This window comes from Pogona vitticeps, chromosome 5 (genome assembly GCF_051106095.1).
Source record: "Pogona vitticeps strain Pit_001003342236 chromosome 5, PviZW2.1, whole genome shotgun sequence".
Taxonomy (NCBI): Eukaryota; Metazoa; Chordata; class Lepidosauria; order Squamata; family Agamidae; genus Pogona; species Pogona vitticeps.
In genome coordinates, this window is record NC_135787.1 from 120,707,248 (window position 1) to 120,733,960 (window position 26,713).

Consider the following 26,713-nt stretch of genomic DNA (forward strand, 5'->3'; position numbering starts at 1 on the left):
GTGCTGTGTCATTCATGTATCATTCTCCTTCTTGCTTTGGAGGCAGGGTGGCGTCTCCATGTTTATCTCTAATCACTGACTAGACATAATAATAGAGTGAGTTTACCTCACTCCACCCCATAGCTGGTGAGGGTGGATGAATCACACAAGCTCGATTTTGGCGCACTAGAGACTGCAAACTTCCATGTAATCACTGTAGAGCCTATGGTTGGAGTAACTTCTTTTGAGAGAGGCCAATGATTTGTCTTGTGGAAAATTGATCTGTAACTTTTAGAAGTGCAACTTCATCTTTGTGGTTGCTGTGGACTCACATTGATAGGTTTTCTTGTGACTGCATAGAACATTCTTGAATCTTCTAAAACTGAACCTTAGTGTTTTGGTGGATGCTGACCTTGGCACTGTGTATGACAGCTCATTTCACTTCAATTTTTCCTCATTCCTTTTCATCTACTGTTGAACAAGCAGTATTTTGGAACCTCTCCTTATTTTTTCTTTTTTTTCAGTTGGTGAGTGTTTGCCTCTAAAGTTTGTCTGTTTATAATTTGCTAGTAGAATTCAGAGCTGTAGCTTATAATTTTAGGCCCTGTGGCTCTAAAACCCCTTTGCCCAACAGACGCTTCCACTGCCACCTCTGTTGAGGTCAATCTCATAATATTTGTTCTTGCAAAATTTGCTCGGTTTTCATGCTGCAGGGCAGGGAAAATCAAGATGCTAGACTACAGGCCTTATTTTGGGAAAGGCAATTTTTTCTTCAATTTCAAAATAATTTACTTTTGTGCCTTCAACTACTGGATCTTTACTATTCACAATACTTCATTCTGTGTCTGCCTCTGTATCCATGTTGGTTTCAGACTCATCAGTGGTGTCTATTCTTGCTGTGAGAACAAGCCCAGTAGCAAAATTTATACTTTTGTTAAAATGGAGGGATAAGCATTTCTGTTGATGTGCTTTAAAGATGAGCCAATGGGAAAAGAGGACCACAGACAAAAAGATGATCCTTCTGACTTAACATCCTCACAGCCCCTTGCACAACAGCAGAGCTCTCCAAATGTACAACTTCACCACTATGACTCAAATGTTAAAACCACTCATAGTAGTAACAACAGATGCATTTACCAGTAGATGCGGAGTACATTGTCTTCATTATCAGATACATGACTGTGGTCTAGCCTAGAGGCCACTCTACACATAAATGAGTAAGAGTTACTGGCTGTTATCAATGCTTTCCAAGCTTTTAAATATCTGTTGCTATATCAGACTGTCCAGATCACAACATACAACAGTACAACAATTTATAAAGTTATATTTTTAAAAAAGAATCACAAAATCCTGTTAATGACCTCAATAGTGCGGTTATTGAACTTGTGCTGCTGCTGAAAAATCTGGCAAATTGTGGTTTGTCTCCCAGGCAAAGAAAATACTCAGGATGATTTCTTCAGCTGGAAGTTGATCCTGCTCATGAACGGAAGTTTCATTCCCTGGCAGTCTGTCAATTTTTCCTGAGACGGAGCATGCCACAGCTAGATCTGTTTACTAGCTCCCATAATACTCAATGTTGTGTACTCATCCTGGGGAGAATCTAAGCACGCATCTCTGGATGATGCCTTTCTCCATCAGTCGATGGGACAACTCATTTCTGCTTTCACTCCACTCTTTCTAATACTGAAAGCATTTGTAAAGAACAAGTGTGATAATGCCAGCATTATTGTAGTCATGCTATAGAGGCCAAATGTGACTGGTGCAGTATCTAAAACGTCTTCAATTGGACCTCCCTATAATAGGGGTTACCCCTTCATAGATTGCTGCCTCGCCGTGTTGAGTAATTCAGAGAAACTATGGGCTATGCCAGAGAGCCCCAACCCCCAGTCTCCGGGCCAGTGCCGGTCTGTGGCCTGAGCCAGACCGGGCCGCAGAGACAGACCTCTCCCCCTGTATGCACTCCCCCCATACAGCCTGTTTGTGCCTGCGCTCGCGTGCCTGCGCCCATGTGACTACACCCCCACCCCTTCGCGCATATGCATGAATGCTCCGAGCACCACACCACCCTTTGCGTATGCACACGAGCACAAGCACCCCCACACAACTGCTGCATGCACCTGCCTCGCCTTCTCCAGTCGGTCTGCAGGGCTAAAAAGGTTGGGGGCCACTGGACTATGCTATGCAGGAACACCCAAGATGGACAGGTCATAGTAGAGAGTTCTGACTAAACGTGATCCACCTGGATTAGGAACTGGCAAGCCACTCCAGTATCTTGACCAAGAAAAGTCCATGAACAGAAACAAAAGGCTAAAAGATATGCTGGAAGATGAGCCCCTCAGATCGGAAGGCATCCAGCATGCTACTGAGGAAGAGTGGAGGAAAAGTACAAGTAGCTCCAGAGCTAATGAAGTGGTTGTGCCAAGGCCGAAAGGACGCTCAGCTGTGGACGCACCTGGAAGTGAAAGGAAAGTCCAGTGCTGCCAAAAAACAAAACAAAACTGCATAGGAACCTGGAATGTAAGATCTATGAACCTTGGGAAGCTGGATGTGGTCAAACAGGAGATGGCAAGAATAAACATTGACATCCTGGGCGTCAGTGAACTAAAATGGACAGGAATTGGCGAATTCAATTCAGACAATCACCGTATCTACTATTGCGGGCAAGAATGCCATAGAAGAAATGGAGTAGCCCTCATATTCAACAAAAGAGTGGGAAAAGCTGTCCTGGAATACAATCTCAAAAATAATAGAATGATTTCAATACAAATCCAAGGCAGATCTTTCAACATCACAGTATTCCAAGTTTATGCACCAACCACCGATGCTGAAGAGGCTGAAATTGACCATTTCTATGAAGTCTTACAACACCTTCTAGAAATGATACCAAAGGAAGATGTTCTTCTCATTATAGGGGACTGGAATCCTAAAGTAAGGAGTCAAGAGATAAAAGGAACAACAGGTAAGTTTGGCCTTGGAGTTCAAAACGAAGCAGGGCAAAGGCTAATAGAGTTTTGTCAAGAGAACAAGCTAGTCATCACAAACACTCTTTTCCAACAACACAAGAGGCGGCCCTACACATGAACATCACCAGGTGGGCAATACCAACATCAGATTAATTATATTCTCTGCAGCCAAAGATGGAGAAGCTCTGCACCAATGATGCAAACCTGCGGTACGCGCGCCACAGTTGGCATGCGCAGCCCTTTCTGCCGGCATGTGAGCCATAGGTCAACAGATCACTCCTCCCCCCACCCTGCACAGCCAAACCTGAGAAGGTGTAAGTGTGTGTAAGGGGGGGGGAGTAAGGAGACCCTGCCTTCCCTTCAATCCTCTGAGCACCAGTGGATGGAAACAAAAGAATGCGAGAAAATAACTTGGCTTCCATCTCCCCCCGCCTCCCTCTAATGACGTAAGACACCCCCTCTCTCCCTTAAAGGGGCAGAGTCCCAGATGGGACTGGAGAGGAAAAGGGGGGCACGCTGGAGGCAGGCAGAAGGTGCAGAATAACGCCCCTGCAAGGACTTCATCTAGTGCGTGTGTACAAGACTCTGGTGCTGGCAGCAGATCCGGAGTGGGTCTTGAGGCACCTATGTGCTGGGATTCCCCATTCTGCCACCACAAACAAACCTATCCATTCTGAAGGAAATCAACCCTGTGCGCTCACTGAAAGGACAGATCCTGAAGCTCAGGCTCCAATACTTTGGCCATCTCATGAGAAGAGAAGACTTCTTGGAAAAGACCCTGATGTTGGGAAAGTGTGAAGGCAAGAGGATTAGGGGATGACAAAGGATGAGATGGTTGGACATAGTGTGCCAGTGAACAGTGTGTGCTTCTGTATTTCATTTTCCATAAGGCTAGAGTTGTGCATTGCTTGGACATTTCATTTTTACTTACGGTTGTTTCAGACTTTTCACGTTATGCAGGACTTGCTTCTACTCACTTTTTAGCTCAACCTCCAGACACTCATAGATTGTGCCTTGCATATTTTAGATGTCTGGCTTTTATGTTTCCAGGAAAAGTCATAGAGGTATACTGTGACTGTTCATATGTTATGGCGACTGCCATAAAAAGACTACAAATTTCAATTCAACATTCTTTTCAACTGGCTTGTGGTTGCAAAACTGTGCTATGAAAGGGAATTTCTGCCATTACTGCAAACTCTCTGTGGCTCTTCTGTTCAGTCTGTAGATGCCTTTCCAGCCTTTCTTAGGCTGAGCCGCTATCAAATATTTGCTGGACTGCTATGTGATCTCAGTTTTCTGCATTCATTAGACACTTCAGGATCAATGTGAGATCTGAACAGAATGTACATTTTTGCTGCTCTTTATTGTCTTCAGTGTAACAGTGACGCTCATCTGTTGACGTGAGATGAAAGATCTATTTCCCCATTATCGTGGATTCACAGAGACCATGAGGAAGAACAGTGGCTCTTTGAGCAGTAGTCTGTGAACCCACTTGACCCATCCTCTTCCCCTCTTTCATGTCCTAGTAGCATATTATCATCAGACTTGGAATTGAAGGAAATAGACTGTCATGTGCCATAGAGAGGGAAAGTCCAGCCAAAACTTAACTTTGGAATGCTCTGCACAAGTGCAGGAAAATCTCTCAGTGTTAGTTCATATAAGACTACTCAAAGAAACATAAATATAGGTAAGCAGCCTGTTTTTCTCTACAACAGTATTGGAGGTATTAGAAGAAAATGTTCAGGAAACTAATTGGCTTGAACACCATTTTTTACTAAATATCAAACTGCTTTTAAAATTGAGGGGGATTTCAAAAAATTTTGATACAGCTTTTAAAGAGCCCTCCCCCCCAGCATATTTGAAAAACTTCAGATCTTGTTCAGAAGGAAACCAGCTTTTACCTTACTGCAAATGCACTAGTTTTACAACTATATCCAAGTTTGAGTTAAGCATAGTCCTAATAATCTTTAAACATTTTAATGAAATATTCAAGAAACCGCATTATCACTGGCTGATGATCATGTATGATGTTGCTGATTTATATTTTAATATCCATAGTTCTTTGTTTTCTGACATCATTGTTTTATAATTTCTTTATTTTTTTCCAGATCTTTGAAAGAATTTTGTTTATTTGGGCAATACGTCACCCAGCCAGTGGATATGTTCAGGGCATTAATGATCTTGTTACTCCTTTTTTTGTTGTCTTCACTTGTGAGTATACAGGTAAGAAAACATACCCTAATGTGCTCATTACACTAATCGGATACTTTAAGAACATCAGTGTGTAATGTTTCCTCAAGAGTTAGGATATTAGAGCTATTATAATTGTGCTTGTATGTGTGTATATACAGTAGGGTATCTCTGTTAAAGTATCAAAACAATTTAAAATTTGGTTTTAAAAAGACTGGCACTTTCTAGAATGGTATTTTATAGCCATGGTCTATCATAGACTCATTTCACCCATTTCTTTTCTTTCGTCCCTTTACATGTTGTGCTTTTAACTCTGATGTTCTTTGTTTCATCAGTAAAACAAATTAGGTTGATTCTGTTTAATACAAGAAAGATTACCCTTGAGTGGGTGAAAGACTGTCCATTTACTGACTTTATTGGAGACTCCTCTCTTGCTCTGCTTCAGTTCATAGGAAGTCCTTTTTCCCATACTGAGCAACTAATGAGAATTACTGTTGCTTGCTCCCCTAATAATCTTTTAAGTAGGAAAGGGGGCTGCTCTAGAGAGTATTTACAGTTTCTGCCTCTTACTCTTTCATTTGATAGATAATGAAAATGTTCCTAGTGAGCTCAGAACAATTGGATCTGTCCTGGTATACTTTAGAGTAGTTAATTGAAATAATTTTAAATGAGATGTGATTAGAGGATATTCCATGTTAAATAGACAATTTAATTAATATAGTAAATACATTTGTCTTAAGTACTTCACCAGTGTACATTGCAAGACCTGCGAGAAGACTGTATATTCTGAAATTTCCTACCAACAGTGCATGCCACTTGTACCATGGAGGCTTGTCCCTGAGCTACTCTCATAGTGCAGTCTGTTTCTTGTTTTTTTCTTTAGTAGAGTGATGCTTATCAGAGGACTTAATTATAACATGCAGACACTCTGTTATGTTCTATGTCTCATGACATCATTTCTGTAGACTTCAAGCTGACACCTCTGGAGATTTTGGCTGCTTGGTAGACAAAAAGTGAATCTAGCTTTCTTGGCAGGATAGACAAATGGGACCTAATTACTGAGTGCTAAATGGGAAACTAGAAGCATGCCTGGGCCTCAAGATGATGATTTAGTTTGACGGATTGGGAGATTCAAGTCAAGTAGTTAGGATTGGTTTTAAACTGTTCTAGAAGTGGAATGTGAAGCTTCTGCCATTGCTCCTCTTGACAAGAGACCATACAAGCGAAAGGTGTCCTCTCCAGCACTAGATAGAGCTTCATGAATTCTGTTGCTGAAAGGAAACCTCTTGGGCTGTATGTACAGATTGCAGGCTTGTCGCTGCTTAAAAATACAATTGCACTTGACAAGTCATTCATGTGAAGTGGCGCCAAAGCAGATTTGTCAGTTTTAGTTTAAAATGAACTAGTAGCATATTTTCCAAATGGTTGATGAAGATTGCAAGTGCATCCGTGGGTCCATTTTTGGTTCTGCTGCAAGCAACTGCTAACAACAGGGAGTTGTTTGTTATCCAGTGCCCCTGATAAAAAGTCTGTTGGGAGAGGATGTTGAAGAGAGCACTGTACCAAGTGAGCTGCAGAGTATGGAAATGCCTTGCCTTGTACTGCAACAGTCTTCTGACTAGAAGTAAAATACCACTCTTCTGTGAGTAATGGATCCAAAGAGGCAATTTTGACTCAACATTAGACAGTAAGAGTCATTTGACAGTAGAACCAACTGAATCAAGAGGTAGTGGATTCTTCATTAGAGGTTTTTAAGTGTAGGTTAGAGGGCTACCTATTTGGTTTGCTTTAGTGGTGGATTTCCTCTTCCTGCGGGGAGCTGAGCTTAGTCACTCTTGGAGCCCCTTCCAGTTCTACATTTCTATAATTTTATGATTGTATAAATATTTGATTACTGGCGAAGACAAAGACTTTAGTGCTATCTATTTACTGGCATGATTTTCAGGTAAATTACATTTACAGTGGTGCCTCGCATTACAACGTTAATTCATTCCAGTGAAATCACTGTAGAATGAAAACGTCGTAATGCGAAAATAAAAAGCCCATTGAAACGCATTGAAACCCCTTCAATGTGTTCCAATGGGCTGGAAACTCACCGTCCAGCGAAGATCCTCCATAGCAGTGGTCCCCAACCTTGGGCCTCCAGATGTTCTTGGGCTTCAACTCCCTGAAATCCTGGCCAGGAGAGGTAGTGGTGAAGGCTTCTGGGAGTTGTAGTTCAAGAACATCTGGAGGCCCAAGGATGGGGACCACTGCTCCATAGGGTGGTCATTTTTGGTGGTTGTCTTGCGAGGAATCCGTCCCAGAAACCAGCAGGGAGCCATTTTATTTACCCAGCGGCCATTTTGAAACCGCCGATCAGCTGTTGGAAAATCGTCATTTTGCGAAGAATCGGTTCCTGAAGCAGGGAACCGATCATCGTAAAGTGAAAAAAGCCTATTCAGATCATCGTTTTGTGATCTCAAAAGCGATCACAAAAACGTCGTCATAATGCGGTTTTGTCATAATGCGGGGGAATTGTAAAGCGGGACATGACTGTATTTTAACAGGGAGGAGCAGGTGTTGTCCAACACTCTATGCGGTGCATTTAGGTATAGGGAGTCTGGTACATTTTCCTATTTAGTAATAAAGCTTTGAGTGGGGGCTTGGACTAGTCAGTAACGTCACTTTGGAAAACTTAGGATGGGGATGAGGATAAAGGCGGCCTTTTAATGTAAAAAATTACTGTCGGACTGCTGTTGCCAGTGGCTGTGATCTGATGGCATAGCTTGACTTTTAAAGGCTACCCTTCCCTGCCCCAAGGCTTCAAAGTCTTTTCTTTGATAAACGGGAGCCTCTGGGAGCCTTAGAATCTAAAATGGGGTGATGGTGTAGTAAGCTTTTGCAAATGTTTACAGACATTAGCTGATGATGTCATCAGCTTCCACCCTAACTTTAGGTGAACAGAATTTTGCTCACGGTCACAGTGATGTTTTCATCCCCCATAACATATGAGCATGCTGGTGTGTGCTTCATGACATCGTTTAGGAAAATGAAACTATTATTTTAACTACTATTTAATAATTGTTAGTATTCTTATGATAGGTAAATTTACACCAGTCCATTGGGGACAGCAAGAACTGATGCATAGATTTATTGTAAATGTGTTTCAGCGATGTAGACATCTTCCATATATGTTGGTTATCAGAATGTAAATTATAATTTGTTACCAAATATGCTTTTAGAGCACATATTTTCACTCGTACATGAAGATCAACACATGAATGTGTGAGTGGATCTTTTAACCATGGCAGTTGTGCGCCTTTTATTAAAAGCCAGAAATGCTGCTTTTCATTCTGGTGATGAACTACAGTATAGAGAGGCCAGAGCTAAACTGAAAAGGGGCATTAGGGATGCCAAAGCTATGTACAGTCAGAGAATTGAGCAACACCTTGAGAGTTCTGACACTCGTCAAGTATGGCATGGCCTACGACAAATCACGGGGCAGAGTAACAAAAACAGTCTGTGTAGCAGCAGTGATTTTTTGGCTGAGCAGCTAAATCAATTTTTCAGCTGTTTTGAGGTGGAAACAGGAACAACCATTATTCCAGCACCTACTGTCCATAATACATCACTAGAATCTACCATCGACAGACAAGCACTAGTACTGCAGATTTCAGCTGTGAGACGCGCTTTCCAGAATATTAATATTTGAAAGGCAGCTGGACCAGATGGAATCATGGGACGAGTTGTTAGGGGCTGTGCTGCAGAATTAGCTGGAGTTTCTACCGATATTTTCAATCTATCCTTGTTGCAGTGTTCTGTCCCCACTTGCCTGAAGACATCTATTATAGTGCCAGTCCCGAAGCAGTCAGCTGTGGTATCTCCCAATGATTATAGACCAGTAGCTTTAACATCTGTTATTATGAAATGTTTTGAGAGATTGATGCTGGATTACATTAAGGCTAGTCTTCCACCTTCTTTGGATCCATGGCAATTTGCATACAGGAGAAATAGATCTACTGATGATGCTGTGTCCATCGTACTCCATACTGTATTGAGCCACTTAGAACAACAGGGAACTTATGCGAGGCTGTTGTTTGTGGATTATAGCTCTGCTTTTAACACCATTCTACCAAATAGGTTGTTTTTAAAAATGATCAACCTGGGATTACCTCAGGAGATCTGCATGTGGATAAAGGATTTTCTGACAGATAGGCCACAGTCAGTAAGGATGGGATCCCACCATTCTTCTACCCTGGTACTAAGTACAGGAGCTCCCCAGGGCTGCGTGCTAAGTCCCTTCTTCTATTCCCTGTACACACATGATTGCACCCCACTATATAACACCAATGCAATTATTAAATTTGCGGATGATACGACAGTGGTGGGACTCATAAATGAGAACAATGAGTCTGCTTATAGAAAGGAAGTACAAAGACTGATACTATGGTGTAAAGAAAATCATCTCACACTTAACATCAAAAAAACTAAAGAACTCATAATTGATTTTCGGAGGAAGAGAAATGTACATTTACCACTGTACATAAACGGTGAGGAAGTGGAGAGAGTTGGTAGTTTTAAATTTTTGGGTACTTACATCTCAGAGGACCTCTCATGGACTATAAATGCCAACATGCTAATAAAGAAGGCACAGAAGAGGCTGTATTTCCTGAGAATGCTCGGGAAGTTAAATTTATCACAGCATGTACTTCTGTCCTACTATCGTAGCACCATTGAGAGTGTCCTAACCTATGGCATTCTGGCATGGTTTGGGAGTAGCTCTGTAGCGGACAAAAAAGCTCTACAGAGAACCATTAAAATTGCCCAGAATATCATTGGGCTCCAGCTACCAACCCTGGATGACATCTTCACATCCCGCTGTCTGAGGAAGTCACACAGCATCCTGAGAGACCCTTCCCATCCTGCTTATAACTTTTTTGAACTGTTACCGTCTGGCAGAAGATATAGAACAATTAAGACTCGGACCACACGTTTTCTCAATAGTTTTTATCCTAGAGCTATAATTGCAATTAATAATGAGCTTAAAGACCACCAGTAGTGAATAATTAGTTGGACTGTGTTACTTGGCCTGAGGTGTAGATGTTTTAGTGGGGGACTTCTAGTGGGTGGGGAGTGTTTGGGGAATGTTATGTGTGTGCATGTGTCTGGTCTCTGGGTGTCTGTGAATTTCGTTGTATGGGTATACTGTGTATCTACTTACAATGACAATAAATTATATTATTATTATTATTATTATTATTATTATTATTATTATTATTATTATTATTATTATTATTATTATTATTATTATTATTATTATTATTATTATTATTATTATTATAGGTAAGCCACTGCCATTTCACCTAGTCTCTTGCTGGCTTCCTTTACCTTCCAGATCATTGTTGTTGTAAAACTCAGAGATGAATTGACTGGCAAGGCAGGAGGAGGGGCACTAACGTAAGCCAAACTGCCACCTGGGAGAGGTTTCCTACCTCTCACCCTTCCAGCCAAGACAAGCAAGGAAAGGCATTCTTAATTGTCATTGAGATTTTGCATGTATGTGCGTGCTCTTACTCATAGAGGCTTCATCAAGATAAAGATTAGAGCTAAACAGGAATCCTGGATATACCGTCCTACTGTATATCACAGTCATACAGAGTTTTTTTGCAAGGGGAATTTTATTGAAGGCAAACAATTAAAATACAGCAAAGATTCACAATAAAGCATATAATTAATATAGGGAAATACAGACTCAAAAGAAGCAAACTCATGTGGCTAAGAAGTTTTCAGATTCAGGCTGCTCTGCAAAGTTCTGAGCAAACTTTGTCAAGTGCTACATGAATAAAAAGAGGACGGAAAAAGGACTCTTCCCCCACACACACACACCAGAGAGAGGGAGGGGGGGGAGAGAGAGAGAGAGAGAGAGAGATTAGGGTAGATAAATATTACCTCTACTTAGCCTTCTTAGTCAGTATCGGCTAGCAGGATGTTCTGGCTAAATCCTGGATTCCAGGGGATGGGGGTGGGGGCTACAACAGTGATTCCAGTTCAGAAATGAAGTCAGCACAAAAATGCTTGGCAGGGTTCAGCAGGAGCAGGGTCCAGTCAGTGATAGACATCAAGAAGAGAAACTGCAGAAGATTCACCCCTGAACCTTCCCCCAGACCAATTAATATGACTATTGCACATCTTTTATATGATTTATCACCCCTTGTTAGTCGTGTGTCCTGTTCTACCCTGATCTTAATCTTTGCCCACTTGGCTAATCCTATCTGATGATCCAGAGACAATATACAGGAAGATGGGTTACATTGTTAATGGAAATGCATACTATTCTAGGTTGTTCGCTTTCCCAGATCTCCAGACAATCTGCAGCACAGGAAAAAAAGTGGGTGATCTAATCCATATGGCCTTTCTACATGACGGTTATCCTGTGAGATGAATATTTGGCTTGGGTATGCATGTCTTCTGTGTAATTTTGATAGGGCTGCTTTAAAGCTGTATTCCTGTAATTTCCTCTTGGGGACTTGGCTTACTTGAGACCAGTGGCTAATTACTCAGGTTTTAGCCACTGTTTTTAACCTGTCCTTGTCCTTGGGCTGACAAGTATTCCAATTAAAACAGTCTATGGTGCACATACACGTCTTGACAAAAATGAGACTCTGCAGGGATGTTGTACAGACCAGACCAGTTTAATGACAAATTGGATGATACTCACACGGAGTAAAACTATAATAGCTAAGATGTTGATGTGTTAGATTTTTATGAAGTTGACTTCGTAACTGTTTGATTTTAATTTTAATTTGATTGCTTCATGTTTTTCATGAGTCACGTTGACCATTCAGTTGACCTATGCAGTTTGAGAAAATTGTTTGATTTTGTAATTTTCAGTGAAGATATTTTTAAAAATATTCTTGGCTAGTTAAATGGCATAAATTGTGCAATGCTTTACTTAATTTTGAAATTTTGTCAAATGCAACGTGTCATAAGAGTATCCCAGTATTACTGCACCTTTCTTTTCCTGTGTTTATTGTGGAACTCTGTCTCTAGTTGACCCTCTTATGATTGTGTGTACTAATTGATCAGCACAGAGTGACAAGATGTTCCCATGAATACAATATTGTTGGGAGCAAAATCAACTCAGAAGAAAACATTACATTTATATGCAAAGCTAAGTTTGAGGTACTTTCATAAAGGGCCAGAATTCTCTTTTAGATGTCTGCCAGGACAGTGGGAACGAAATTGCTAGCTGCAGCAATTTATAGTGGTGGCGCTGTGGGTTAAACCGTCTCTGTGCTGCAAGGTGAAAAGGCCTTCAGTCGTAAGATCGAATCCACACGACAGAGTGAGCCCCTGTTGCTTGTCCCAGCTGCCGCCAACCTAGCGGTTCGAAAACATGCAAAAATGTGAGTAGATAAATAGGTACAACCTTGATGGGGAGGTAAACGGCGTTCTGTGTCTAGTCACACTGGCCACATGACCACGGAGGATTGTCTGCGGACAAACGCTAGCTCTACGGGTTGGAAACGGAGATGAGCACCGCTGCCTAGAGTCGGACACGACTGGACAAATTGTCAAGGGGAACCTTTACCTTTATACCATTCCAGTAGCGATGTATGAAAGTGAGAGCTGGACCATAAAGAAGGCTGACCACCGAAGAATTGATGTGTTTGAATTGTGGTGCTGGAGGAGACTCTTGAGAGTCTGCTGGACTGCAAGGACAACAAATCTATCCATTCTGAAAGAAATCCACCCTGAGTGCTCACTGGAAGGACAGATCCTGAACCTGAGGCTTCAGTACTTTGGCCATCTGACGAGAAGAGAAGACTCCATGGAAAAACCCTGATGTTGGGAAAGTGTGAAGGCAAGAGGAGACAGGGATGATAGAGGACAAGATGTTTGGTCAGTGTCATCGAAGCTACCAACATGAATTTGACCCAACTCCGGGAGGCAGTGGAAGACAGGAGGGCCTGGCGTGCTCTGGTCTGTGGGGTCACGAAGAGTCAGACACGACTTAACGACAAAATAACAACAACAGATACCATTCCTTAACAGCCTGCTGGATAGCTCAGTGGTTTGGGTATCTAGCTGCGGGTCCAGAGGTTAGAAGTTTGATTCATATGAATAGAGCCTGCTTGTGTGGCCTTGGGCAGACTGGACAGTCCCAGGGTGCCCCCAGAAGAAAGGAATGTTAAACCACCTCTGCGTATTCCCTACCTGGAGAACCCTAGAAAGAATCACTGTAAGTCAGAACTGACTTGGAAGTGACCAGAAAATAGTATCTTCTAAGTACATACATTTTCATTAGGTGAGAACCGGGAGACAAAGAATTCAGGAGATCTTGGTTCAAATCCCCACTTGGCGATGGAAACTCACTTTGGGATAGCATTGGTAAAGAAACTCCTTAAATATCTCACATACTTCGATAATTGTGTTAGAGTCACGATAATTTGTATGTGATTTGATGGGATGTATCACTCACATGAACAGAGTCTCTGTTTAATATCTAAATAATGTACATAATCTTCATTTTCTGAACTCTCATAGGTTTTCAAGTAAGGTGCCTCTATTTTATGAGAAACAAAGGGTGGCTATAAGGAAGAGAGTCCTAATAGTAGCTATTCGTTTTTTGGAGTCTCCTACTTGGGAGCGAAGGAGAATGTCTAAAAACTTGTATTTCTGTTGTTGTTGTTTTGCTGTTTCATCTTCTGATACAAGACTTAAGCTTTAAAATTTATTATTGCTTATTGTAATGTTTCTAGTTTTTTAAAATTAATATTATTATGAAATTATAAGATTGTCTGCCCAGCTGAGTTATAAGTAGAATATAGGCTTAAAACAAAACAACATAAAATAAAATGAAACAAAATAAATTCTTTGTGTCTGATGAAACCAATACCAGAGTGGTAGAATATACCAGATGGGCAGGATATAAATCAAATAAATAAATAAAATAAATATATGAAATTGGAAGTTCTAAAATGTAGATGTTATTCTGGGATTTACTGATATCTGCCACAGCAATAGAAATAGCTCTTGTTACTGAAATAATCAAATGCTTTAGATTTTTTGCTAATAGTCATAGTGAACTAGTAACAGCTAAGATGATTTCTTTAGTGTCTCAGTAAAGAAGGTATCTCAGTTATTATTTGTTCACTATGACTGAGTGTTAAAACAGTGTCCATTTTTCCATGGGAGTAATAGGAAAAACAGTAGATGTATTCTGTTGTTCAAGTATAACCATACTTCGCTAAGCAAAGGGCTTAGTCATTTGTTAATGTTCTTTTAAAAGAGAGGTTGGGGACCTGTGATGCTCTAGATGTTGTTAGCCATGAAGTTACACCTGCCTTAGTCAGCTTGGCCAGTGGCTGCGCATGATGAAAGTTGTAGTCCAACATGATCTGGAGGGAAACAAGTTTCCTACCTCAGTATTAGAAGCCGAAACCAACAGGGGATTAATTAGTTATAAATTTGATGGCACTCTAGCACATTGTAGCTATTCCAAAAGCTGCAGTTGTTTGAATGTGGCTTATATTTGCATCTTGGGAAGTGGTGATTTTGCATCAATAAGGACTTATTTTTTGCCACATTGTGTCAGTGCTGTGCTTGCTGTCTTGAATCAGCATACAGTGGTACCTCGCTTAACGACGATAATCTGTTCCATGAAAATCACTGTTAAGTGAAAACATTGTAAAGCGAAATTAAAAACCCCATTGAAACGCATGGAAACCCGTTCAATGCATTCCAGTGGGCTAAAAACTCACCATCCAGCGAAGATCCTCCATGCGGCAGCCATTTTCACTGCCTGTATAGTGGGGAATCCGTCCCTAAGCACAGTGGGGAGCCATTTTAAGCACCCGGCAGCCATTTTGAAAACCCGACGATCAGCTGTTTTTGATCGTCATAAAGCGAAAATTGGTTCCCGAAGCAGGGAACCGATGATCGCTAAATGAAATTCCCCCATTTAGACCATTGTTTTGTGATTGCAATTGCGATCGCAAAAAGATTGTCGTAAAGCGGATTTGTCATAATGCGGGGCAATTGTTAAGCAAGGCACCACTGTAAATTTGTTTTGTCCCAAAACTCAGTTCATAGCTTTCCCTTTGCAACAACTCCTTATCTTTAGAGATTTATTTATTTAGTGTTAATATGTGACTGGGTCATTCACTGTATATAGTGTAACCTTGTATGATCCAGCAAGAATATTTCTTCTTGGTTGTGGCTTAGGTCTATGGAATTCTGGGGTACATGTTACATTCCCTGAACAAACGAATCCCTGTAGGTGGCATCATACGATTTTTTAAAAAACTTGTCCATAGAGTGGGTGGCAGAAATTCAAGAAACTAAAATATTTGGCTCTAAAACAGCGTGTGCCCCCAAAGGCGCAATCTTCAAATCAGGTTTCTGATGCAAGTGGGAATAATTTCAAATGCTGCAGTAGCATATTATGCTTTCCAGTGAACCTGATCTATAGTGTGCATGAGGCTTGCTTATGAACATTGGTGTTCTGGGGAAGCAGCTTATTTTTGTGGCAGTTTAATCAGTGATATGAGAACGTTGAGGGACTATTTTAGCTGGGACTGCTTCCAGAGATGCTTTAAAAAAAGCAAAACCTGGACTCAGAAAGTATTGAATGCTATTGATGCATTTTGGTTCATATGCTCAAATATTTGAAAATGTTCCATTTTAGCTTGGTGGGAGTTCTGTAGAATGTACTTATAAAATTGATATAGCCTTCACCAAAGCTGTGGGTTCCAAATGCCACCTTTGATCAGTAGGCCTCCTTGTGTTGCTGTATTCTTTTCAGTGCTTCCACTGTAATAATGTTTGATAGCCTTATTGTGATCATGATGCATGAGAGGTTATGGAAGAACAGTGTTGCTAATGAAAAAGGTGCTGACAAAAGGAACCTGTAGCTGCTGTTTTTAAAGGATGGTTTATTGCACTTGTATCAAAATGGAAATGTGTGAAAGTACTTGAAGAATTCCTTTGTTGTCTTTAAATAGAGTTCATGAGTGCACTAGTGAAAGGAAGCATCTCCAAGGGAACTGTGCATGCGAATTCGAGTACTGTCACTTCTGTGCAGTGGCTGATTTTTTTTTAACCTTCTGCAGCTGGAGTGTCATGGTGATTGTATTCTGGGACCTACCTCTTTTGATATATTAGCTAGAAAAAGAAAAATGTAGCAGAAAATTGTTTATTTACAACTTTATTCATCAAATGATACCATAAGGAAAGTTGTTTGGGTGGTTTGCAAACAAATGCAACATTAAATGCAGTACAAAATTAAATGTACTAAAATTTGACATTGAGAACAAACAGAAGAGTTCTTACCTGGTATCCAAGAGTCCATAAAGAGGCCACCAAATGAGCCTCTTCAGGGAACTGTTCAATAACTGGGGTGTCACAACCTAAAATATCTTCTTAATAGTTAATTGTCCTGCTTTATCTGTCGTCTATATTTATAGAAGCATCTCTGAACAATGCTGTAAGATTTAGGTGAATACAAACAGAAATATCAAAAGCATTAATTTCTGAAATATATATTTTGCTCTTTCTGATTTGCTTATGTTTGCTTTTTAAGAATAAATTTTGTAGACTGTTTGAGTAGATTACTGTAGTTTATAACTGTAATCCTTTTACATGTTTGTGTTTGAAGATGTCATGAGTATAGGCATTTAACTTTAGGATAGGCATCATAGGGGTTGGTTTCGGTATAATTATGTAGGAGCTATGACACCAGAACTGTGCTAGATGCAGATAATAATACTGTTTAATTGCAATGCAAAGCAAAGCGTACTGCTTATATACCGCCCCATAGTGCTTCAAGCATTCTCTGGGTAGTTTACAAGTTAATTATGCAGGCTACACATTGCCCCCCCCCCAGCAAGCTGGGTACTCATTTTACCGACCTCAGAAGGATAGAAGGCTGAGTCAACCTTGAGACGCTACCTGGGATTGAACCCCAGGTCGTGAGCACAGTTTTGGCTGCAGTGCAGCAGTTTAACCACCGCGCCACAAGGCTCAGTGTAATTATTGTGCTCAGTGTAATTATTAGTATAATAGACTGTTATATTACGCTGACATGATTGGTTGTCCATGTAAATGCACAAACGTTACAAACACTTGTTTGACCCGAGAAATGTAGAGTAGAAAGAAAAACTAGGATTGATTTTATGTATGTAAGCCTTTGAATCAGGGGTCCAATTTACCTGGGGGCCGCTGGAGGCAGAGTCTGGGTGAGGCTGGGCCGTGTCAGATTTTCCACCAAATGGATCAAGAGCCCGAGGAAACTGTCCACGAATTTCCTTAGCCAGGCGGGCTGGCTGGCAGGGTGCAGTTCCGGTTGGAGAGTGCAAGAGGCACTGTCTTGGGGGAGATCCGGCAAGCGAGCGAGGTTTCTTTTGACTCTTGACAGCAGAGGACACATGGGCACCTCGGGGGGCAAGCAAGGCAGGGGCCGCAAACTATTGTCCAGCGGGCTGCAAACGGCCCCCGGGTTGCATGTTTGAGACCCCTGATTTGAATTCTTCTATTATGCAATCAAGGCACACAGGACACAACTAAAAAGCTCCTGTTATGCATACGGTATTTTTCACTCCATAAGACACACCTTTCCATAAGACGCACCAATTTTTTAGGAGAAGAAAACAGGAAAATATAATCTGTTTTCTTCGCTCCATAAGACGCACAGACTTTCCACCCCCGTTTTGTGGGGAAAAAGTGTGTCTTATGGTGCAAAAAATACGGTATGTGTGGGTACCCTAAAAATTCTCAGATTAATGTTAGAAGTTGCCAGAGTCTGTAAATATCTTTTGTAGCTGTGTTTTCTAATTAAGAAAAGTTCCAGAGGCACTAGAAAACAAAAGTATTTTCCTATGTGGCAGTGCTTTTGAAGTTATGTGATTTGCATCCGTCACTTTCACTAGAGCTTTGTGCTTGAGAAAGTGGAGAAGGAGCATCTTTCTGAAGCTTAGTAACAAGGAAGGTACAAATCTCCACTTCTGTCCAAGGTGGTATTAAGATGGTAACATCAGTTAAGCCGGTAACCTAGCTAAATCTTGTGGGCTTCTGTGAATAGGTTATAATGACTTTCTCCTCACATTAGAAAGAAAATTCGTTTCTCATTGGGTAAGAACAGTGCACATGGATTCATAATAATTGTGCTCTTCTGTTAAAAACAGCAACACAAACATAGGAAAATGCAGTGCCCAGACCTTGTGTAACAATATTATCAGTGGACATTTTTCTGAAGCAGTCTCACCATCACCTCTAGGTAGAAACATTACTTGGAGTTTGGAACACTTCAAACATACAATTTGTTGGCAAGATTCAGTATTCTGTCATGCCCTGTTCAAGAACGCTGCTCCTGTCTGTACAACTAACCACTCACAGTTCTGCTGCACTGAAGCCATTTTATGATTATTTCTAAAACTGCACTTTCAAAAGCAAGATCAGCTGCTTAAACACTACTTTGTGAAGAAGGTGATCTTTGTAAAGAAGTTGATGTGCTACTCACTGCTTCCCACAGTTTTTTTGTCTGGCTCTATGATTTATGATTAGACAAGCAACTACAATTGCACATGCTATCCTGAATATGAATGTATAACTGGACAACAAATTTGCAGTTTTGTTTTCACCCCCCCCTTTCCTCATTAGTAACCTTTCATTTTCCCCCTTTGTTAAGCTCTGAACCCTATACTGTGTATTTTCAACAACATACATACACAGTGATGTTGCTTGTTTTAAAAAATATTTAGCAGCAATCTCGAGGTTAGGCTGGTGCCTAAGTCTTACTGACCATTGTCATCAGTGTTGTAGCAAAGCAGGTAATTATATTGTAGGCATCTTCTCTGGGAATAGCAGCCTTCCTTGCTGCCAAATGAATGTTATCACCAGAATTTGAAACAGTTTTTAGAGGATCTCCTTCTGTTAGTTGTTACTTCGAAGCATATAAGTTCCTTTTTTTGTTGCTCCATTAACGAAGTAATTTATTGCACTGTGTGATATTATTGCATCTTATTTACCAGTGCCATACAATTGCAAGGAAATACTCTGTTGATCAATACTGATATACTATGGCAATTTTAAAAACCAAAGATTAAACTCTTGCCATTTTCTATTGATAAAGAGGAAGACATAAACATTGAAAATTCCTGTCCGGATACCTTGAAATGTCCTTTAAAAGTAACTTTTGAAAACAAAGTCATTGTGTTTGCTACATTACTTTTGGAAAGTAGCTTATTTATACCCTTATTGCCATTAAAACCATTTCCAAGCTCTGGGTTGTCTTTTTTTGTACCCTTACCCCTTTAGGATACAGACTGTGATTGTATATTTGCCCTATCACAAATTCTTTGCACATGAAAGGCTAGCATGTCAGGGAGAACTGTTCTATAAAACCTTCTCCTTGAAGCTGGCTTTTCCTATGTAAGAGGTAGTATGGAGACAGGCCACTATCCCGTTTGTGGTTCAGCTTCAATTCAGAGTTCTCATATAGTCATCTAAATTGGAACCTACTGCATTTAGGAGAGAAGGCAATAGAGCAGGACCTTTCATCTTCCCTTTGCCGAAATAGATCTGTCTATTCTGTCAGATATGATGCGTTTGGATGAGAAGCAAGAGGACATACAATATTTTAACTTGCTTTGAGCAAACAAGAAGTGGTATCCAGTGCATTCTAAGAAAGGCAGGATATTTTTTATTTCTTCAATTTGGGGAAGTAATCAAATGTGACATCTAAACACTCAGGTTGAGGTCTATACCACTTATTTCGTCTGAATCGGGTTGGTGCTTTAAAAACAAGGTAAACTGTATCTTTCCCAATTACCCTTTAAATGAGATATGTTGCTTAAAACAGAAAGTTAAGCAACATAGATGCATTACTCAGGTGTGTTCTGCAACTAATTTGTTTTATTTTTAACAACTATAATGATGTTCAAGAAGCAAATGTGTTAGCATAATGTTTCAATTTCATTTCTATCTTATATATAGGTTAGACTAATTGTGTGTTGTAGGAGAAAATTAAAATAAGTGCATGAATAATGGTGGCAGCAGCAAAGTTGAGCTAAGAAAGTGTCAAAGGAATTTTTCAGGTGCCAGACTAAAGAGTTGTGAAGAGGTAGAAAGCTAATTGCAATTAATGTAGTTATGAAGAGAGAAATGTACTCTGAGGGGAGTTGCATGCTTCACTTTTGGCATGTGCAGCCTTCTAACTGTCTGTATACAGTAGCTGTAATTAATTATCTTTTTGTAGAATAGAAGAGCAAAGAGATATTTGCACTTTTTGAACTGGAAACTTCTTGAACCCTCTTTGCTCTAAGGATAACATTCAGTTCTAATTTGTTTTGTTCTATTACACACACACATAAAACTTAATTAAGGCAAGTCTAGTAGAGGAAGAAAGCATCAGTTTTTCTGAGGATTTCAGTGTATTCACATTCATTTAACTGGTTTGATAAAACACAAGCTGTTGCTCACTGCTGGAAGTGATAACTAAGTTTGCTACTTTACCAAATTTGGGAGCTTAATATATTCTTTACTACAATTAAAAACATAAAAATGACTTCAAAATAAACTTTCATGGTCCAGTGGTTGCAGAAGACCCAATCTAAAGGACACAAAGATTATTTTTAGCTGCAAATTGTCAGTTTGTCACTGTTGGAAGGAAAGTCCACAATAGTCTTATATTTCATTACCATCAGAGGAGTGTGTGTGCTGAAAACCAGACTTCCATTTTTCTTTCATCAGGTTTTAGGCAGGAAGGAAAGGCTTCCCCTGCTATGGCCAACATAGTACCCCCTTCCTCCTGATTTCAGTGGCTTTTTCTATCCTATTAATTAGTTAGGAGAGGCTTTTAATATGGATATTGTGGAAAGGATAGCCCCTCCAGCTGGAGACTTCTCTTGGAATAGAGAAGTACATCTTTGGCGAGTCCATAAAGCTCTTACTTGCCAACTCCATGGTCAAGATGTTTGATATATAGGATATAGGAATGTTAGTTATATAGGAATGTGAGTTATATAGGATCTTCTTTTGGGAGAGTTTCACTTGCTATGTAACTTTACTTATTCTGGAAAACCTTCAGACTGGTTTGCCCTTAAGAAATTATAAATCTCTTACCTCATTAGCAGGAAGGATACTACATTACTGTGACAAGGCCTTGAGCAATTAGCTTAGACCTTTATATTGGACCCCCTCCCCCAATACAGTGGTGCCTCGGTTAACAAGGATAATTTGTTCCAGCGAAATCACTGTAGAGCGAAATCCTCGTTAAGCGAAATAAAAAATCCCATTGAAACGCATTGAAAACACGTTCAATGCGTTCCAGTGGGCTGAAAACTCACTGTCCAGCGAAGATCCTCCATAGGGGAGGCCATTTTCGGTGCCTGTAAAGCGAGGAATCCGTCCAAAAACACAGCTGGGAGCCATTTTAAACAGCGGCCGGCCATTTTGAAGCCACCAATCAGCTGTTTTAAAAACATCGTCTAGCGAAAAATCAGTTCCCAAAGTAGGGAACCGATCGTCGGGAAGCAAATTTTGCCTATTAAAACATCATTTTGCAATAGCAAAAGCAATTGCAAAACAGTCATCGTATAGTGGTTTCGTCATTTAATGAGGCAGTCGTTAAGCGAGGCACCACTGTATTGGCATCCATATAGAGAGTGATGTTGGCATCATAATAAGAGAAAGAACGCAGCTGACGTAGATCCAACTTCAGAAGCACCTAAAGAACAGTCAGTGGCTTCAAAGATATCTTTATCAAAGCCTTTAGATAAGGAACAGAATACACTCAAATGCTTTGGTTCATCCTCAGAGGAGGAGATGTCTCAAATTCAGGCAGCATCCCCAGCTCTTAGTCAGGTTCCAGAATGGAATCAGCTTACCCAATAAACCTTGAGTAAGCTTTTTCGACTACAGGGACACCCATGACCAACTCATAGGTCAGAACTGATCACATGAGTCATTTCCAGCATCTGTTTCAACAGTAAGGAATAGAAGGGTTCACCATCAAAAGAGCCTCCTCAAAGCCCTCACCAGCAAGAAGAAATTATGTAGATTATATTACTGTGGTGCAATGCCCCAATTCTCTCCAGGGCTATACCTAGGACGAAAATGCATTGCCCTTCACCATTTTTCGATTTCTGTGGAATTCAGAAGGAGAAACTTTTGGCTCTCTTGGGTATGCTGTTCTGCTCCTCTATGCTTTACTGCTATAGAAGCCCAGCATCAAGATTGCCAGAGCACAAGTATGGGCACCCCATACCAAAGGCAATGGAGCAGGAGCACTTGGAATTGAGGCCACCAGCATGGAGTCACAATGACTGGCCTCTTAAGCTCCCAGTTCCTCAAGAACAGGAACAGTTGGTTTTGAAGTCACCATCTGATGCAGAGTCTCGCCCAATATCTAAATTCCCTGTTGTGTAAGAGCCTCAAGCAATCAGCACATGTTTGAGGAGAGCCTCGTGGCGCAGTGGTTAAACCGCTGTACTGCAGCCAAAACTGTGCTCACGACCTGGGGTTCAGTCCCAGGTAGCCGGCTCAAGGTTGACTCAGCCTTCTATCCTTCCGAGGTCAGTAAAATGAGTACCCAGTTTGCTGGAGGGGGGGGGCAATGTGTAGCCTGCATAATTAACTTGTATACCGCCCAGAGAGTGCTTGAAGCACTATGGGGCGGTATAAAAGCAGCATGCTTTGCTTTTGCTTTGCTTTGAGATAGCTCAGCATTGAAGGCTTCAAAACTGATGCAGAGAGGATGGTCTGCTTCTCCATCATCATCCAAGTCATCCACTAAGTTAGAGGCACATAAACCCAGCTGCTGAAAGGGAGTTGACAAGGGACTTTTGCAATCATGGCCTAGAAGAGCAATCTAGAGCACAGTGTGATGCTATTCAAGACTGCTTTACCTACAAACTGAGTCACAAAACATTTCCATATTAGCAAAACATGCAGAAAAATGCCCACCTACCATTACTACTTCTGCATCTGATAAGCATTCCGAGGACTCAAAGTGCACAATGAAAAAAGAACATTGAATAATCAGCTAGGATTCTCATTCAACTGTCTTGAATTCATACAGCAAGTAATCAGGAAACTCTATACTGAGTACTAGTCCAATGTGGGAGATGTCAATCACCCTGATCTTCTGAAAAATTCTGTTCTTACCCTGTTCTAATGCTAAGAATGGCAAAGTCCTTTCAGTTAGATTTTCAAAGGCCACCTCCACCCTGATCTGATCGAGTTTATGATTAGATGATGCATCTCCTGTCCACATTGGTATGTTGCTATCTTAGCTCAATCTGATCAAGGAATCATGGAATAAACTGTCTACTTCACAACCTACCTCAAAACATTTGGAAATTGTATGCAAAATCCATAATAAATGCTACATTTCTTCTCAAGCAAACAGCCACGACCAAATTCAGTCATTTTGAAGGCTTCTCAAACCAACACCACCCTTAACAATAGAGATGGTCCTAAGATGGATACTGTATCTTGGGTGAAACAAAGGAAGCCCTCACCAAAATTAGTGAGATTTCTCAGTACTTTTGGTTCAATTCCTAAGTATTGTAACATTACACTATAAGAAACTTTGGAATATTGTTTGGAGAGTGTCTAGCTGTAAACCAGAACTTTAAAAAAAGTTAAAGTGCCTTCTCATTGGGTATCTTATTAGAAAATGGTCAAGCTGTCCTCAGATACATAGGATGGTGGTTACTGATCTAATCACTCTACACTTGGAAATTGTTCTCATTGGCATAATGCCTCTTTCAAGCTACAGAATATTGTAGTTTGTTCATCTTGGAGATTAAGAACTACTTGGGTTTCCAAACACTTTCCAAAAGGAGAAGGCTTATTAAACATGCATCTTTTGGATTTTGTGGCCCCTGTTACTAATACTCTCAGTGCAAGGAAAATCAAGACTAGCATATATATGCTGATTTTCATTTGATTTCCTGTTGCAATCATATTCATTTTAAATGTCCACTAACTGGACAAAAAAGTACATTTTCAGAACACTTTACAGTATATTCAATGTGCACTTCAGATTAAAAGAGGGCATTTGCTTGGGTATATTTTCTCCAATTTATAATTCCTTTCATACATGTAGTAAAAGTACTGTTTTTCTACTGTTCAGCCTACTTAGTTTAAAAGAGGAGTTTCTTGAATATAGGCATTCAAGTAAGGTTACGTATTTAAAGTCCACATTGATAGTAAAAGGCTTATTGCTCTGTTCACATTCTGGCTGTCATTTTGTATTTTGTCGAGCAATTCAGTTTTTTTCTGCATGTATATTTATTTAACATACTCATTAAAAGCAATAGTATTTGGCAATATACTTAGATGTCTTTAAAAGTTTTTATGCAAAGATATGTCTCATTCTTATTGGTTGCCTGTTTTGTCAGATCAGAAAGTCTGATGCTTAAAAACCTACCTAAGAGCTCTATTTACCTTTATGAAAAATGAGAAGTTGACATTTATCCCTAAAAGGTTTAATTCCAGTATGAAACCACATAATTATTTCCAATCACAATAAAATTCATCTGGGTAGCAAGTACTGCTTAATTGTTGGAATAATTCCTGGCAACATCAGCTTATCAATTTCTTTATTCATCTACATTGCTTCTATGCATGAAAACCCAAGAGTTATTGAGAATACGTAACTTTTTGAGAAATTATAAGCACATAAGTTACAGTGGACCCTCTACTTGCAAAATTAATCCGTATTGGAACGGTGGCTGCAGGTCGAAAAGTCTGTAGGTCGAGTCTCCATTGACTTCCAGTGCATTGAAAACCGCCTAATCCCGTAACTGGACGTTTTTGTTCCATTTTTGTTCCATTTTTGTTTTTTTCTGGTCTGTAGGTCGATTCTCCGGCTGCAAGTTGAATCTAAATTTTGCGGCCAGAGAAGTCTGTAACTTGAAAAGTCTGTAAGTCGAGGGTCCACTGTACACAGTTTATAGTTGTGAAAAACTGTAGGCACAAATGCTAAAAAAGAAATAAATTCTTACAACTTTGGAAAAGCTGCAGGTATGAATCGCATCAATAATTCTTCCAACGATGGAAAGTTGCCAACAGAAATAATTCAAAAACAAACTTAAGTTATAGATAAATAATGCAGGAGCATGCATTCTAAAGATGCAAGAGTGTATAGCCTAAAAAGGCACATCAAATAGTAGAAAACAGCTCTCTAAAATACATCATTAAAAAGTAAAAAAAACATTATAGCTTTGACCAATCTTTAGCCCTTAGCATATCTAGTTACACATTAAAAATGTTAGTTCTTCTCACCCAAGCCATTTGAAAGTTTGCATCTATGGTGGAAAATCCATTACATCTCTGTGTTGTCTCCTGCCTTCTTCTTAGTGCCTTGTGCTTGGCATCTGTGTTGTTGGTCTTCAGTTTATATGGCATATATGTGCCTCTTGTCTCCCTATATTTATATATCTCTCATTTGTTTACATTTATATATCTCTCATTTGTTTACAATACCAACATATTTCACCCACTCTGGCCGCACTGCATTGGCTGCCCATCCGATTCCGCATCGACTTCAAAGTGTTGATGCTCATGCACAAAGCCCTAAACGGTTTAGGACCTCGATACTTGGTGGAACGCCTTCTCCCACCAAGATCTACCCGTGTCACTCGTGCGAGCCAGCAGGTGAGGCTGAGGAGCCTAACGCCGAGGGAGGCCCGGAAGGAAAAGACAAGAAATCGAGCCTTCTCGGTGGTGGCTCCTCGCCTCTGGAACAACCTACCTCCTGAGATTTGTGCGGCTCCCTCGCTGGGTACTTTCAAGAATCAATTAAAAACACGGATGTTTACGCAGGCCTTCCCATCAGATAATTCCTGACGCCCTCTTTTTTCCCCTTTTCCTCAGCTTTCCCATTCTATTTCAGTATTTTTGGTAATGTAAAATTGTTTTATATGTATATTTTTTGTATTATGTTTTATGTTGTTAGCCGCCTAGAGTGGTCCTCACATGACCAGATAGGCGAGATACAAACAAACAAACAAACAAACAAACAAACAAACAAACAAACAAACAAACAAACAAACAACAACAACAACAACAACAACAACAACAACAACAACAACAACAACAACAACAACAATAATAATAATAATAATAATAATAATAATAATAATAATAATAATAATAATAATAATAATAATAATAATAATTTAGCCTCAACTATAAATAAAATTTGCCAGGGTAGCGAACTGATTCTGTAGTAATTTTCTCGGGCATGGTTTTTCTATGTAAGCAAAACGCCAGGAGTGCAAAGTACTGGGGAAAGAATTTGGCAGGGTACTAGTAATTTGCTCTGTCTCCATTTTTGAACTCCAGGAGTTCCAAGGTCTAAGACTTCCCCCTCTATTGTTTTTATTTTTATTTTTCTTGTCAGTTCTTTACACTTCAGTAGTCAGCTAGCTAGGGAAGAGATACTTTTAGGAGACAATGTTATTTTACGTTGACTTTGCTTTCATACTTAGATTGGGAGCTAGCTGATTGTTTTGCAGTGACTTTTTGCATGCAGGTATAAAAGTTTATTTACAGTCCTTAGACCAGTCACATATACAGTGGTGCCTCAC

The 26,713-nt window shown here is 40.1% G+C and overlaps 1 protein-coding gene across 2 annotated transcripts in view; it reads left to right on the forward strand.

Moving 5' to 3' along the window:
- The window catches only part of TBC1D22A (TBC1 domain family member 22A), a 190,577-nt gene that overhangs the window by 56,881 nt on the left and 106,983 nt on the right, over positions 1 to 26,713 (forward strand). For both annotated transcript variants that reach the window (XM_020796989.3, XM_078394394.1), the window contains exon 8: positions 5,051 to 5,165. In XM_020796989.3, the coding sequence (XP_020652648.3) occupies positions 5,051 to 5,165 (115 nt within the window). The remainder of the gene's footprint in view (positions 1 to 5,050; positions 5,166 to 26,713) is intronic.